Here is a 17,534-nt window from a genome sequence, read left to right as displayed (position 1 = left end):
TGTCATTAAAGTAGAACATCATAAACTTCATCTTAAAAGTGTTTCATTTACTAGTTTCTCAAAACCCATCGTAACTAAAGTAGCACGTTAAATGCTTTGTTTTGTATTTGATCTTCTATGTGCTCTGTGTGTGTGAATCACTATGTGCTTCTTAAACGGGCTTTCTCTTCCTCCGACAGGACACAGAATCCATTAAATTTGTGATATTACAGCTCTCTGAATAATTAAAATACTGAGATGTATACGTGATATAATTTTCATGATGATAGGAGTTAAAGCATGTTATTAAACATGGGAACACAGTGACACAGTGATTGTTCATGTCTCACTCAAGATGCTTACTGTGCCATGCGCAACCTTCGATGAAATAATTTATTGCAGCAGTACTGTGTCTTTCAGACGTACTAACCTCCAATTCCTGTCCTTACTTTTCTTTCTCCAAATACCCAATTGCCACACAATCTGCTCTGTAATCGATGTTAAGCCATCTGTAAGCTTAGAATGCCAATTCTTCAAAACTTTTAAGGAACATTGAAATATCTTCATAGTACGTGTTTAATTATTCTATCCATCTACCCTTCCAGTGTCACGCCAGCACTTTAAAGAATACAGCGCGAGGCAGGAACAATCCGTGAACGGAGCGCAAGTGCCTTGCTAGCACAGCAACACCGTGTCCTCACATATTTAATTATTAACAATATAGATTATTTAAATGAAGTTAAAATTTTATCTGTATAATATAATAAACATATTTTGCTACATTTCATCTTAAAAATGATATCGTCATCATATGTAAATTCGCGCCTTATAAAGTGGGGCAGGTTGTGCAATATTATAACAGTATCACAAGTTTACAGTGAGGTGATTGTACTTATAAGTACAAGCAGTTCTACAAGAAGCACTTGATGGACTGATTGATTGCATTTATAGTTCTTGGGATGAAACTGTTTCTGAACCGCAAGGTCAGTACAGGAAAAGCTCTGAAGTGTTTGCCGTATGAGAGCAGTTCAATAGGCAGCATGGCTGAGGCAGCGTGTGCTTGATGCTGTATACCGATAATTCTCTTTCCGATCAGTTGCTGCGGTGATTCCCCACTCAGATACAGTGATATAAATACTCTGAGTGGTGCAGTGAGAGTAATATGGAAAAAGATGATCCACTGTGGCAACTCCTAATGGGAGCAGCTGAAAGGAGAAGAAGAAGATGCAGTGAGGGTAACAACGCTAAAGCAGCTACGGTATTTGGAATACTTTGGCTATTCCATGGACCATTATATTGTTACAGGTTAATTATAATCAGATGCCTTAAATTAATAAACAATATGCAGTTAGTTTCAGTATATACGATAAAGCCACGTCAGGGATGTGGATCTAAAAAAGAAAGGGTAACCACACTGGAACAGTAGCACTGCTTTAATGCTGGGTGCCGCCAGTTGGCAAAACCAAGTGGAGAACTTGCGTATGCCAGGGTTGGAGCTACCATGAAAATGTGCATGGCTTTACACCAAGTTTAGGTTTTATTCATCGCGATTTGAGCGTGGAAACATTCATACGCACCGTTTATACATGAGGCCCCTGGAGTACTGCATCAGTAGAGAAGTGCAGAGGAGAGCCACTATGCTAAGAAGTACTGTATGGGCTATGAGGAGTGATTAAAGGAGCTGAACCTTTTTCAGTTTAAGCAAATGTAGATAAGGAGGAGACATGATCAAAATGTTGTTACTTTCAGAGAAATTCTGCAACAAAAAACGAGACACAGTTGGAAACTTGTTAAGTGCAGATTTTGCACAAAAGTTTTTCTTCACGCAAAGAACCACAGAAACATGAATTAAGTTACCAAGTAGTGTGGTGAAGAGTAGGAACCCTTAAACCTTAACTTGATGACATGAATAGCATAGATGAGCTTGTTGGGCTGAATGGCCTGTTCTCATCACAATTGTTCTACTGTTAGCAATAATAAAGTGATTTCATTCATCCAGTTGGAGTCATCTGCACCCAATGTAGACACATTCATTGACCACAGAAAACTAACTGTTCAGAATTCCCCTGCCACTTATTTAGCTTCCTTTGGCCTCAGACTGTTAAAAAAATCTGACCTCATTATCTAGTCTTTGAGGCTGTTAAGTTCTTTTTCCTTGAATTTCTTGATATAGACCCCTTGCTTTGACTTTAGTGTTTGCTTTTGAGCATTACTTTCTTCTGGTCCATTGTTGTTTGGATCTCTTTCCTGTTTTTCATGACATTCACACCTGTTTGCATTTGTCCTATATGGCATACTAAGGTTTGCTAAACTCAGCCATGTCACCTTGGCCTCTGGCTACTGGATTAATACTTTGTACTAGAATCACTGAAGCCTACGATAAAAGTCATAATGCCAGGCTACCTTAAATTTATTGGCATCTCCTCATTAGCGTCTTTGTCTTACAAATGTGTCGATCAGCACTGGCAGCAGGCAGCCTGCACACTCATTCCCCCACCAAGGCAGCTGAAGTCTCTTTATATGGCAGTGTGGTGTCTGGAATTGTATAGAGTGAATAATATATTGTTATTTGGAATACATACATTTCATGTGTGTTCCATGTCTACAACGATCTGGGTAAATGTAGGATGACAGGAAATTTGAGGCAAGAAATGTTGAACACACAACTAAAACAGAAACATTTTCATCTTACTGTAATAATGACAACATGCTGACATATAATGTGTGACTTCTGACGTCCAAATATCAAATTCACAAAACAAAAGAAGCTGATGAGGAGGTGCAAAGGAATTTAAGGTCGCCAGCATTATAACTATTTTCGTAGGCTACAGGGATTCTAGTGTTAATTTTACACCCACTTTTGTCCTCCCATGTTTAAAGTAGTCATATGCCAATACTAATAGCCCACTCCTTAAGGGGTAGTTAACTGTGATTACCATTATAAGATGGGAAATTTAGCATGGACTGGGCAATACACACAGCGATGTAAGAAAATCCTGTTAAAGATTTCAGGTAGAGCAGCCAGGTGTTGCTTTATGCTTACGTGTTTGATCCCCTTTATTATGTTTTTAATTAAAAAGCCATTTTATTTGGTATATTTTGTGGTCTGGCACCATTTTATAGGGGATCCTGGGTCGTGCCAAAGGGTGGTACCATGACACAACATATTTACAAAGCTTTATTTCCCTTCTAGATTAGTACATGCCATTGAAACAATACTTTTATTATACACATTGTATGCCTCTAGGCAATTCTGTCTATGAAGCAGAGTGTTGTAACAAATCATATAGTCAGTGCAAGAGCATCTTCCCTTCATCTTCATGATCTCATAACCATTATATTTTTAGGTGCTAATGATGATGATGAAAGTCTGATGATTCTTTCTGAATTCTAAACAAATTTAATTCCATTGTTGTTCCACTTCTAGTTGGCAGTAGTCTTCAAAAGTCTGGAGAGAAGACTTACTGGAAGCACACAGCCTCCCACTCAAACTGAAACTGTGAGGTGCAAAAGCCAAAAAAAATAATAATAAAACTGATTGTTGATTAGACTGCCCATGAAATATGTGCAGTAAAACTGAAGGAAAGTACTAGGAGATGAAATGTAGGCAGTAAGATGAGGCCAAAACCAGAAAGACAACAGCTAGTGTCAAAACCTGAGAGGCTAATCTAGAATCAGAGTCATAAAACATTGTGTAAAGTCTTTATTATTATTTCAAGCAAGAATACCAAGAGTCAATCCCTAATCACAAAACAAAGATGGAACTGAAGAATATATTGCAACAGTATTTTTTGTTAAATTGAGAAATTTAAAGCAAAAGCTGTTTGATACATTTTAATTATCCATAAACTTGGATAAGCAAGAATTGTGCAATGCTGGCTTTTCCAAGATGTTAGCTGCAACATACCTTTATTGTCACTGTACAATACAATGAAATATCATTTGGAGAAAGCCTTAGATAAAAGTATGTAAGAGTAGAATATAAAAGTATATAATGGCAGAGTTCTGACACATGTATTATGTCACATTTTGCACAATCTTGGTTGTCCTGCCTAGTGCAGGCTGAAGTGTTCAAATCTTGAAGGATGAGTGCTAAGGATTACATTGTTTTTCTACCCATGCTACAGTCTTGACTTATATTTTATTTGAACCCATATTTGTATCAGCTCATAACTGCTTTGAGCTCATGTTTACTTATTTCTGTCTCTTGCATTAGCACAGTGGTTCCCAAACTTGGTCCTGGGGACCCCCTAGAGCTGCAGGTTTTTATTTATGCACCTCCTGATTTTAATTCTGCCTTTCCACTATTGACTAATTATTGGGTCTGACAACGAAGCAGTTGCTGTCATCGTTTAGTGTTGTTCACTCGGGTATCTGCTTTGCTTGTTTTTAATTGCCACTATTAAGAGACAATGAAGGGAGCAGACTACACAGAATACGGGAAAAGTAATACAAAAAGATGAGCATTTAAAGCAGTATATCAAAAAATAGAACTACAGTAATCCCTCGCTATATCGCGCTTCGACTTTCGCGGCTTCACTCTATCGCGGATTTTAAATGTAAGCACATCTAAATATATATCACAGATTTTTCGCTGGTTCATGGATTTCTGCGGACAATGGGTCTTTTAATTTATGGTACATGCTTCCTCAGTTTGATTGCCCAGTTGATTTCATACAAGGGATGCTATTGGCAGTTGGCTTAGAAGCTACCCAATCAGAGCATGTATTACATATTAACTAAAACTCCTCAATGCTATAAGATATGCTTCCCGCGCGGTGCTTGAGATTGTTTGCTTCTCTCTATCTTTCTCACTCTCTCTGCCTGACGGAGGGGGTTTGAGCAGAGGGGCTGTTTGCACAGAGGATACGGACGCTCCTCTACAAAATGCCGCTTTATCGCGGTGCTTCTGTATACTTAAAAGCACGTATTGATTTTTTGATGGTTTGCTTTTATCTCGCTCTCTCTGACATTCTCTGCTCCTGACGGCGCTCCTTTGAAGATAAGATATGTTTGTTTTCTTTTAATTGTGAGAAAGCACTGTCATCTCTGTCTTGTAATGGAGCACAGTTTAAACGTTTGACTAAAGGGTGTTATTTCATGTCTAGAGGGCTCTAATAATGTTAACAGGGTGGGAGAGTTTATAAGGGCTTAAAATATATAAAAATAACCATACAAACATATGGTTTCTACTTCGCGGATTTTCACCTATCGCGGGGGGGTCTGGAACGCAACCTCCGCGATCGAGGAGGGATTACTGTATTACTAAATGTCTTATAATGCAAAAATCATACTTTGTGCTTCTCATGGTCTCTTGAAAAGCTGCCATGGTGGCTTGGAGAAAACAAATCTGTCCAATCACCAGCATGACTGGAGAATACACACGAGAAATAGACACTCGATCATCTCCGCACTGTACCACTCAACACACTTATTAATGAGACTGCAGTCATACGGTACCTAGCAACATATTCAGTAACTCCACCCTACTCTGGTGTTATTGACCAATTCTGTATATTAATGGGTTCCCCATCATATTCCATAGTGCCAGAGTAAGAGCTCAGTGTCACAGCCAACACTAACATACTGATTACCATGGGAGTATTTTGGCAATTTAATTTAAACTGACATCTTTTCTAAAGTTGTCTGTCCAGAATTTTTATGACTTGAGTAGAGATGATTTAAAAAACACATAGATAAACAGATGCTTTATTAATCCCAGGAGGAAATTCACAAAATAAATGCTGTCTAATTCAAATATAGCTAGCTAGTAAAGGCAATTAGTACTGTAAAAGAAAAATGAACGAATCTCTACAGTACTAGTGCATGCGCAAAAGCCATGGGAGGGTAGAAATGTGGCAATCAGACCCCAGTGCATTTTAAACCACAAGAGTACTAATTAGCGATAAGTGAAATAGGCAGGTTTCGATTCACATACAGCTTTGCAAATCTGACCCTAAAATTCTTCTCTCTGACAAAACTAAAAATATTTTTTTGACGTAGAAAACAAGGAATATTGCTCCTTAAAGATTTGTTTGCACTTCCATGTCTTCCTGTTTCGTTTCCACATCTGAAAAATGCAGGTAATCTCCTGCACACCTGTAAAATCAATTCTATTTATGTCTCTGCTTCACTTCACTTCAGAGGTACGGTGTATTTTTTTTTAATTGTGACATTCTGCATATTTTCCACAGAGAGACACACTAAAATACACCATTGTGTGTTTTCTCTGCAGGAAAATTCAGTATATGGAAAAATTCTTGATCATCCAAACACCTTTACAAAGCAAACCTTCATTTCCTTTTCCTTGATGCTTGAAGATGAGGACATGCAGACTGCATACACCATGGAGTCTTGACTTTCATTTCTGTCTCTGATGCATCTTTAACATACTGATTGCCAAAAATGTCATTTTAATTGTCAAAGTGGGCATCGTCTCACCAGTACAAACACAACACATGTCTGAAGGCTCATGAAACTGCCTACATGTTACAGAAAATCGGTCCAGTGTTATTTTTTGTTTTTCTCCCACTAGATGTATTTATTTAAATAACACATTTAAAAAATCATGCATGAAAGCACTTCAGGACAGGAAATAATCTTCCTTCTTATTATCTCAATAATAGGCATTTCGCGGAAAGGAATACAAAAATGGGTTTTGCTGCAAATTCAGTTTCATGCAAGCCATTTTGCTCATCACTAATACTAAATTCATCTCCTCCTCCTCCTCATCTGATCCTCTGAGTGACTTTGTGGCTGAAACTCTACACAATACATCTCGTAAAAAAATCCTTAGTGCAGTACGAAACAGTGCTATATACAAATGAAGGTTGTGGGACATTCTGGATGAAAGGCAGGTGGGGGTTAAATGTCACTTAGAACAGAGTTCTGCGTTTACGTAAAAATTACAAATGGATGCACAAAAAAATGTCTTATTCTCAATTTTTGATTACACTATTTTTCTGAGATATTTTCACTTGTCCGATGAATGGTTTCAGCAATAAGATATTATGAGGTCCTCATATTCTTATACAATTTAGTAAACCAGTGTATTTTGAATTTAAACAACCCACGTTCTGGCAGCAGTAAAATACTTTAAACAGAAGTTTTACATGGACACCATATTTGGTCTCCTCTGAACATTTTATTTTTAAAATGAATGTAACTTTATCTATGTTTGCCCATCAAGTCAGCACTTTGTATAAGTGTTTAGTTAATGCAACCTAATTTTTATAGTGCTAACTTTTAAGATCAGAAAGTTCTAACAGGTTGGCACCCATGTGTTTTTTTGTGAGGTTCTTCTTAGGGACATTGCCCACCAGATAAAATGCCTATAAATCGGGCTAACACTTGATCAATGCACCCATGAAGGTGACACAGCCTGTTTAACTGCCTATGTCACCCACGTCACAGGCTGGCACAGTAGAAAGATGCTGTATTAAAATGTGCTTGTCTTTAATGTTATGGACATTGAGGACTGCCAGGTGCAAGCAGCATACCCTAGCTGATAAAGTGCTGGACTGTGAGGACCTAAGGGATACGTGTCCACTTCCCTGCCACTGACTTCATTTGACCCTAAATTTGTGATAGTGAAGCATTTATGAAATTCAGTGAGATACATTCAACCCCACTTGTAAAATGCCATGAGACGGCGCTCACCACACAATGACACTATGGAAAGTAAAGCTGGGCTGGTGTTTTGTCCCAAAGGTGACGTCTCAAAGGTTTGCTTTTTAAAACTGATTTTAACTATTTCTCTTTTGTTTGTCTGTGTTTTCTCTTCTGCAGAAAATGTGGTGATTTTCACAGAGAAAGATGAATTTGACAAGCTCAAACCAAATCCTCCCAAAACAGTCAAAAAGTAAGAACTGTTGTTTTGCTTTAAAACTCTTCTTCATTTTTCTATTTACTCTGGCTGATTTGCTGATTCTCTTTTATGAAAGATTCTATGTCACTGTTTGACAATTTTGGTATTAATCATACAAACATACATACTACACAACAAAAGGCACCATTATCAATACCATTTAATTCAATTCAGAGAGCCTATCCTTAAAAAATCAACAAGGTGCCAGTCTATAGCTGGGCACACACACGCTGGGCGGAGTGGTGGCTCTGAGGCTAAGGTTCTGCACTGGTATCCCGAAGGTTGCTGGTATGAATCCTCGTCACTGCCAAAAGAGATGCTACTTTGCTGGGTCCTTGAGCAAGGCCTTTAACCTTTAATTGCTCCAGGGGTGCTGTACAATGGCTGACGCTGCGCTCTGACCCCAAGGGGTATGCAAAAAAACAAGTAATTTCCTTTGGGATTAATAAAGTATAATAACATTTTCAAAAAATTAAAATAAAAATAAAAAATAATTCTCTAAATTCACTGACCCTCCAGACCCACAATTAAATGTCACACATGCTGCCAATCTTGTCATTTGTCTATTAATACACTTAACAATTACTTCTGACTGACCCTAGCTAAGAAAGGAACTTCGTTTCCAGCACCCGGTGACAAGATTAGAGAAAACATGAAAGCAAGGAAGAAGGCTCAACAACAGACCCTGCACTCTGACCCCAAGGGGTATGCGAAAACGAACAAATTCCTACTACAAGAAATTGTATAAGGTGAAATAAAGAAAATTAGGGTTAGGGTTAGAAAAAGAAAAAAAGAACATACCCATGCTGCCATGAAGCCTGGGGTCTACTGAGAGTTAACAATGAACCTACCAAGCATGTCTTTGGGGATGAGGGAGGAAAAACAACACAGATTCCACATGGTCTACGACTCCTTGTGGGCTCAAACCCAAGACACTAAACCTGTAAGTCATCAGTGTTAACCACTGTGCCAGAGTGCCACCCTGCTTATCAAGTTTAAAAGGTTTGGATGATCAATAGCGTTGAATCTGTTCTGGCTAATGAGTGTTGCCGCAGATAACTGCAGGACAGCTAACAGTTTAACTGCCTTGAGTCTTCTGGTATCGCACTTGTTTTGTCATGGAAAGGGTCTGACGGTGGCCCTGTCCTTGCCTTGGAATTTTTTATGAGGATCCCAAATGTTTGCTCTGTTAGGTCACACTTGCCCGCCAGTTATGGAGGTGTAGTGTGGTCGAAAGGCAAAAACAGAGACTAATGCCTGTGATTTTAAATGAAAACGTGGTGGTATGGACAGGGACTTTAACATTAGCAATACTGTGATTGCTTTGTGAAAATATGAGGATCTCATGTGTTTTTGAAGTGATTTCTCAGCCATAAGTGCCCTCTTCTATGATAGCAAAATGAATTTGCCTGCTCTAGTAGCATCTTATCTTGGCTTTAGATGCTCAGAAACTCGCCTAAAAGCATGTAACACATCCAGAGTTTATTAATGTTTAAATTAATAGTTCACTATTATTAACCGAGTAAATACTAAAGGTAATCTAAATGCTGGATATTTAACTTAGAGGCTGGATTGCTAATAATCACCATGAATTTAGCTAGAGAAATCTTTATTAAGTATTAGATCTATGTCAATTCATCATATATGGTAGAAACAAACATTATTTTATATTAGAAAATTACAAAACGTTTAACAAGAAGAAGCCATTCAGCACAACTAAGCTTGCCATTCCTATACACGCAGTTCCTACAAAATAATACAAAGTTTTCAAAGTCCCAAAAGTCCTACTGTCTACCACACTTTGTAGCTTATTCCAAGTGTCTGTGGTGAAGAATGTCAATGCGATATTTACCCTTCACAAGTTTCCAACTGTGTCCCTGTGTTCTGTGTTCAGTCTTCATCCACTGGACTACTGTGAACATCTCGATCATGTCTCCTCTTTTTGATTAAACTGAGAAGGTTCAGCTCCTTCAGTCTTTCCTCATAACTCATCCCCAGCAGTCCTGGAATCAACCTAATCAAGAGGAGCAATCTGACAGTCATATGGCCCAGCAGGTCACACTGATGCCGTTCTTTCATATACTGTTTGGGAAAAGCAACAACAGTGTTGAGAGAGAATGGAGGATGGCATAAAGGTCTGGACTCAACTGTGTGGGTTATAACCAGGAAGACAATAATTAAATAATAAAGCTCAGGACATGCAGCCAGAATTGCAATTAAAGAATGGAGCGGTAATTACTCAGCAAAAAAGGGTACATGTAATACAATATAACACATAAACTGTAATCAGAGGACTGGGAAAAAATGGCGTAACTTGCATGTTCAAAACTAACAGTATGAAATGATGCAAAGGTTGTAATATCATGAATCCAGTCTTGGAAGATTAGTTAATCATGGTGCTGGCTCTTAAAATGTCGTACTAGTGACGTCACGACGGTAGCCTATCTGCATCCCAGCCACGGAGTGTTGTATCTTAGCAATCAGTCTTCAACATGTTGGTGTGCATAAGAAAAACAAGACTACTCCATGGCAGGACAGATAACGTTTTATATCAATGACAGAAACAGAAGGATGTAAAAAATGAATGCAACCACTAGATCCCTTGGCCTAAGAAACCCTGGAAACCATACTGAGTTCATTTTTACAGACCAAGGAAGAGTTGAAAACAAATTCATCTTATAAATCAGATCATGGCATTCGGTTGCCTATTGTATTCTAACACATCCCTCAATCCCCCCATTGGTTCTCTGAACCTGCTTCTTCACTCATGGAAATCTTGAATTAAAATCATCATCCATGCAAATATTAATCTTCAAATCAGAGGTCAGCACAGTACAGGCTGCGCGCTCTAACCAACTTGATGGCACGTGGAGCGAACACTCCACCGACTAGTCACCCTACCGGGGAATCCTAAAGTGGTGTGCTGGAAATCCTAACCCTACTGAGCCATTAAGCCACACACAAGGCATTAAATATACAACAAAACTCGTAAAATAAACATCAAGTCAACATGAAGTGTTCGGAGCCAAAAGAGACAGAAACAAGGTTTTATATATGTAAAATTTATGAGTTTATTCTCTAAATATAACAATAAAACATTCCCCAAATGGATTAACAAATATTAATTTCATTAAAACTTGTCACAGCATAAAACGACCACAATTAAACTCTCTTACACAGTGGGTCTCAGATTTTCGTTTAACTCTAGGGCACAAGCAGGATATAAATATTACAAAGAGTGACGAGTCAAGTGTGTCGAAACTTGATTTTTGAAGCCCTGCAGTGGAGATTTTATCATCTGATATTTTGCCTTAATTGTGCAGATAATTAAAGCTGCCACAGAACAAGTTGTAGCATTTGGGCTTGCCAGCTGATAGGCTGTGGCGGGAAGTTGCTCTCTGGCATTTGTCTTGCATATGCAGTATATGGCACAGTTTTGAAAACCTCTCTTTTGTTTTTTATTTACGCGATATATTTGGTGACTTTGTAGTCATGCATACAGAATTGCCTCAGAGGCTTGCTTTTTAGCAGCATTGCTCATTTCCCCCAATTATGCAGACTGATTGATCATCCTCTGCAGCTGCTGCCAAGCATCTCACTTGAAACATTACAGCTTCGCCCCCGACCAGCCCCTCTGCCAATCCTGTCCATGTAACAATCCAATGAAAGGAAAATAATTGCTGGCACAGGTAAGCATTACACATCAGTGACTATGATGAAGGAACAATGAGCAACTGTGTTTGGTGTTGTCAGTATGCAAGGGGTACGCGGGAAAACAACATGCTAGCTGTTACTTCATCACATCTATGCATTGTAGAATACCCGCTGTTGGCGACTCTTCTGGCATTGAAATCTTTAGAGGTTTAGCTTCTCCAACATCCCCTCAATTGAAGTTTTTGTTTTCCTCTCCTCCCAGACCAACTGACCATAATATTGAATTTTGACTTTTACCTAATAAATATTCAAGACTTAAAAACCGCTTACATTTTGTAACAATTTAAATCATGTTTCATTTTTTCTGGGACTCTGTCTTTTTTATTTATTATTTTTAGTTGCGTCTTTATTTGTATTATCTATCTATCTGTCTATCTATCTATCTATTATATAGTGTCTTATCTATCTATCTATCTTATAGTGTCTTTCATATCTATCTATCTATCTATCTTATAGTGCCTTTAATATCTATCTATCTATCTATCTATCTATCTATCTATCATATAGCACCTTTCATATCTATCTATCTGTCTATCTAATGTGCCTTTAATATCTATCTATCTATCTATCTTATAGTGTCTTTCATATCTATCTATCTGTCTATCTAACTATTTATCTATCTATCTATCTATCTATCTATCTATCTATCTATCTATCTATCTTATAGTGTCTTTAATATCTATCTATCTATCTATCTATCTATCTATCTATCTAATGTGCCTTTCATATCTATCTATCTTATAGTGCCTTTTTCATCTATGTATCTATCTATCTATTATATAGTGTCTTATCTATCTGTCTATCTATCTATCTATCAATCTGTCTTTCTTATAAAACCTTTACTAGTTATTTCTATCAGTTATATAGGGAATTTCATGTCTTTCTATCAATTCTCAATAATAGACTAGCATGCCAGCTAATATGACCCCTGTTCCCTTAACCGGCTGGTAGGCCTCTATAATAGTTCTGGATTAATCAGGTTAGAATTTGACATGACATACTGTATTTCCTTTAATATGTTTTAACAAAAACATTTTCAAATATATTGTATGTAAGAGAGATAATTCATAGCTTATCTTTTTTATCAGTATTTCCAATTTATTTAAAGCCCCATTCCCCCACACACCCCGTACCTCAGGAAAAATTGCTTAATAAAATGGGATGGAATTTTAAGGCCAGCATTAACCCAATTGTGTAAAAAATGCACTCAACCACCCATTCAGATTAAAAGATCATAACAGACAAATGTTTTAATTGGGTTGTATTGTCAGAAATGACTAAATATATGCAAACCCTCAAATAAATATAGAAACTAACAAACATGAACACCATGGCTGCTGTACATTTACACAGTCCTTAATACATCAATAATTGCAGAAACTGAAAATCAAACCAGTTTTAAATTAATAATAATTTCTTATTATCTGAGCAGACCCCAGTTTTTATGGGCATCTACTTTTGAATGCTTAACAGCAAACACGGACCTTAAGACAGGATACACTGAACGTGAAATAACCTTAATATGTGGCATCACTACAATATAAGAAATATAAATGTGGGTCTTATAATTTTGAGTGTGAAAAGCAAGCCTTTCAGCCAATTTAATTAAAGATTCATTAGAGAGTACACATGAGCCATGAAGTCCTGTAACTTCAAAACATATCCAGAAATTTCCATTCCAAAGGCTTCCTCCAGCCAAGAATTCCAGAATGTGAAAATTGTGAGACATTGACCTTGGGCCACTGGCCATAAAACACATATTTCAGAATTAAGATACAGCTGAGTATGCACCAAATGTTAAAATAATTGAATTCTGGTCAGCAGTCATCTACCGCTCACTGGCTATTTCATGTGACATTAAGGTTAAAACTGCGTGCACTGCCAGATTCACAAATGACTGGGGATCAGAGGTTGAAAATGTTTGCTATGCTAAAGATCTGTTATTTCTCACTTTGGATTTCCACTTCCTCCACTTCTGGTAATCTGAAAGACAGATGGATAATCTCACATGCTGGCAGTCTTAATCTTAAGAAATTTGAAAAGTTCAGTGAGGTTGAAGAAAAGACAATGACAATCTGGAATTTATTTCATTTGTGCATGAGAGGGCAAAATGCCAAACTGTTCTTCATCTTTGCCGTGTTTACGATTTTTACATGGGTGATACAAGAGTGGGGATAAGTGACAATTAGTAAAACTTCAATTAAACTTGTCAAGTCTCTCAAATGTACATTTTGTGGCCAATTGCAGGAATGACAGGTCAAGCAAAATGAAAAGTTGGGACACCAAGTGGATCATCCCATTAAATATGTGCGTCCAAACAAAAAAGTCACACCTTTAGGCGGTAAAGTAAAAGCCACTCAGGAACAATAACAAGGCAACAGGTCCTTTAGGCTGTAATAAATAAGGGTTGCTCCTTGAAGCTCTGTCCGGTGGGTCGATCTTAATGGGAAATGACACCTCCTTCGAGGCTATATATATAATGCAAATCTGAAGGGACGGGCTAAGTGCCCTCACTGGGTGGTTTCTCTGTGCTGTGGGGAGAGGAGACAAGAATATTAGCGACAGCGCCCCCTCTCGCCTCAGTGGGTTATCACATATCTCGATCGAACCTGAAAGGAAATCCTCTGATGTGCATGAGTGACAATATATACAGTACAGGCCAAAGGTTTGGACACACCTTCTCATTCAATGTGTTTTCTTTATTTTCATGACCATTTACATTGGTAGATTCTCACTGAAGGCATCAAAACTATGAATGAACACATGTGGAGTCATGTACTTAACAAAAAAAGGTGAAATAACTGAAAACATGTTTTATATTCTAGTTTCTTCAAAATAGCCACCCTTTGCTCTGATTACTGCTTTGCACACTCTTGGCATTCTCTCGATGGGAACCCTTATCATCTCCTTACTTTCCTATCACTGGCCCCCTCGTGGTATTTCTATTTTTCTATGCTGTTCCCATTTTCTCTAACTGGCCAAGGCTTCAATTCCATATATGGGTTTCCTCTCATGATTTTCTTTCTTAAACCTTCCAAACCTTTTTATAATAGTTTATATAAAAGCTTAAGCTTTAATTAAAAAGAAATATAGTATGTGCTTTCATTTAATCATTGTTTGGCATGCTTGATTTGTCTTAATTTCTACACTAAAGTTAATTTCTAATATACAGTATTCTTCTAATATTTTTGCTAATGCCTGAATTTACTAAGATTTTCTCTTCATGCATTATGTCAGCGTGACCCTGCTTACAGCAAAAGCCTTTTGTTGCCTTTCTGCTGATTCATCAACCCAGCTGGTTTTCGATACGCGCCTTTCAGAGTCATCTTCTCTGTGTTATCGCTTCCTAGCCTTGAATCACAGGTGTTCTCAAACTCTTATCCTGTCCTAAACTGGTTTCTGTGCGTCAATTTTCTGTTCTTTTCTTACTCTGGAAATTTTACTGTAAGCCTAAAAAATAATGCAATATAACTGATTTTTTAGTTAACTATTTGCTCGACCTATCATATTTGCTTAACATTCTAATTTATGCTTAATCTTAATATTTTAGAAGCTTTTAATTACTTTTTATGGCTCTTTATGGTAATTTGCTATTCTCTATGCTAATATAAAATTTGTCCTCCTACATTGGTTCAACCTATTAGCAGCATTGCAATGTACATACTGTATCTGTGTCCTCCAGCTTTCCTTTCAGTCCTTCTTCCACCTCATCATCTCCTCTGCAGCACCATTTCTTTGGCAACTTGTGGAAACCCCAGCCTCTAAATTGTGGCTGTCGAACAAGAGGGGTTACCATTGAACAAAAGCTCTTGTTAAAACAAAGCATCCTCTAGTTATGTACCTAATAATTGCTCTGAGGGCTGTCGACTATTACTAAATTTACCTGTTATCATTTATGAGTAAATGTAGTCATAATTTACAAAATACAGGAAACACTTGAGTATGAAAAATGCAAATTCAGTTGAACACAGAGATGAGATAAAGTAGCAATTAACATCATTTCATCTCACCTAACTTCATTGCTGGCCAAACCCAGCTCCTCATGATGTTGGGTACAATGGCTTCAAGGAATAACACTAGTGTTTTGAGGGAGGGCTGATGGTTGGTGCGTGTAAAGTACTTTGGTAATATCACTTAAAATTGATCAACTGGTCTTTGTAACACTATAGACTCTGAAATAAAATCTAGGCGGCATACATTTCTTATCTGTATGGCTAGCGATTCTAGTTTACATTAATCTTACGTTACAACTCATTTGCTTTTGTTTTTTTCCTAGTGAAAATGATGCTTCATCAGAAAATGAGCAGCTCTTAAGCCGAAGCATAGACAGTGACGAGGAAGCAGCTTTGGAAAAGCAAGGCACCACAGACTTATGCCTCCTGTCTTTAGTTCACCTCACCCGAGACAAGTCATCTTCAACAAACAGCAAGTCTACAGGGGTAAGAAGTGACGCATTGTGAGTGTTTAGTGCAGGGCGGTTCAAGTGCTCTCCTGGAGGTCCGCAACTGGTGCAGGTTTGAGTTCCAACCAGTTTCACTGTTAGAAGCCTGGATTAGCAGATAATGAAACTTGGTATTTAATTAGATAGATAGATAGATAGATAGATAGATAGATAGATAGATAGATAGATAGATAGATAGATAGATAGATAGATAGATAGATAGATAGATAGATAGATAGATAGATAGATAGATAGATAGATAGATAGTAATTATACAGCTTCCAAGACAAATCTTTATCACATTGTAAAATATTTGTTTTCCGAGACCATTCTCCATATTTTTTGTGGTCCAGAACAGATTTGCACCTCTTCGTCCTACCCTTGTCTCTCATTTCTTTCAAAATATTGTATTAATGCAAATATTTCATGATGCATATATACAGGTTTAAATTAAATCACATTAGCTAGGGAGCTGGTGGTTCCTCTTTCATTTGCACCTCATTATTAACCAATGGCTCATTAAGCAAGCGGACAATAATCAAAACTTGAATGAAGCAGTCTAAAAACGATTTGGAATTGTAACAAATGAGTTAATTAAAACTAAGTCCAAAAAACTTGTGTCTTTAGTAGAAAATAAATAGGTTGTAATTAAAAATCTGGTTAAAGCAAATGCCTTTGTAGTGGTCCAGTGCCACTAAGATTCACACCGTTGAAGAGAGTGATTTATTTATTTTTTTGGTGGAGATTCCAGGGACTCACCCAGCCTTGGTCCGACACTCACGCACTCACCAGCAGAGACAACAACAACAACATTTATTTATATAGCACATTTTCATAAAAATGTGCTCAAAGACAAAAAAGCCACCGGTAATATAACAACAAATAAAGAATGTATTAAACAATAATAAATGAAAACAACATTCCCACCCCAGTTCCCCTTACGGCACTGTACAATAAACACGAAAACAAACCACAACAATAAACACTGACTATGAAGTCCATGGAAAATGGCAACGAATGAAATGCAATGATGGAGGTAGTGCAGAAATCAGCATGTTGAATGGGAATGGTAAAAAAGTCCTACTGGTATTTCCTGACGAAATGAAGATGGACGAATTGGATCAGGAGCACTCCTTTCTTCACAGGATAGCAACAAATCCTGGGACAGTCCTCATGTTCAGAAGGACACCAGACAGACCATAGCCCAAAACAAGAGACGATCCTGGACAAAACAAGAATCCACAGGTATCAGAACGGAAGGTAGACAGACAAGAACTTCAGATATGAAACACACAATACTTCTCCCTTTTTGGTATCACTGGCCCCCTTTTTAATGTCACACTGGCCTCCTTGTACCCAACAGCCACTGCACCTTAAGTAGATAACCAAATAGAGCCACTGCAGGGACTGCTGGGAGTTGAAGTTTCAATTCACAGTAGCAGTGCTACACCTTAAAGCCATAGTGGACTCAGGACTGGAGCCGAGTACCCCTGGTTTAGTAATTTGGTGTTTATTTATTTATTTTTAATTTTA

General features: G+C 37.7%; 1 protein-coding gene across 3 annotated transcripts in view; it reads left to right on the top strand.

Moving 5' to 3' along the window:
* edar (ectodysplasin A receptor) overlaps positions 1–17,534 on the top strand; it is a 238,365-nt gene that overhangs the window by 205,719 nt on the left and 15,112 nt on the right. For all 3 annotated transcript variants that reach the window (XM_039743544.1, XM_039743545.1, XM_039743542.1), the window contains exons 9-10: positions 7,768–7,840; positions 15,837–15,999. In XM_039743544.1, the coding sequence (XP_039599478.1) occupies positions 7,768–7,840; positions 15,837–15,999 (236 nt within the window). The remainder of the gene's footprint in view (positions 1–7,767; positions 7,841–15,836; positions 16,000–17,534) is intronic.

Source organism: Polypterus senegalus, chromosome 2, assembly GCF_016835505.1.
Source record: "Polypterus senegalus isolate Bchr_013 chromosome 2, ASM1683550v1, whole genome shotgun sequence".
Taxonomy (NCBI): domain Eukaryota; kingdom Metazoa; phylum Chordata; class Cladistia; order Polypteriformes; family Polypteridae; genus Polypterus; species Polypterus senegalus.
The sequence above is the reverse complement of the archived record's forward strand: the minus strand, read 5'-3'. Positions and strand labels throughout refer to the sequence as shown.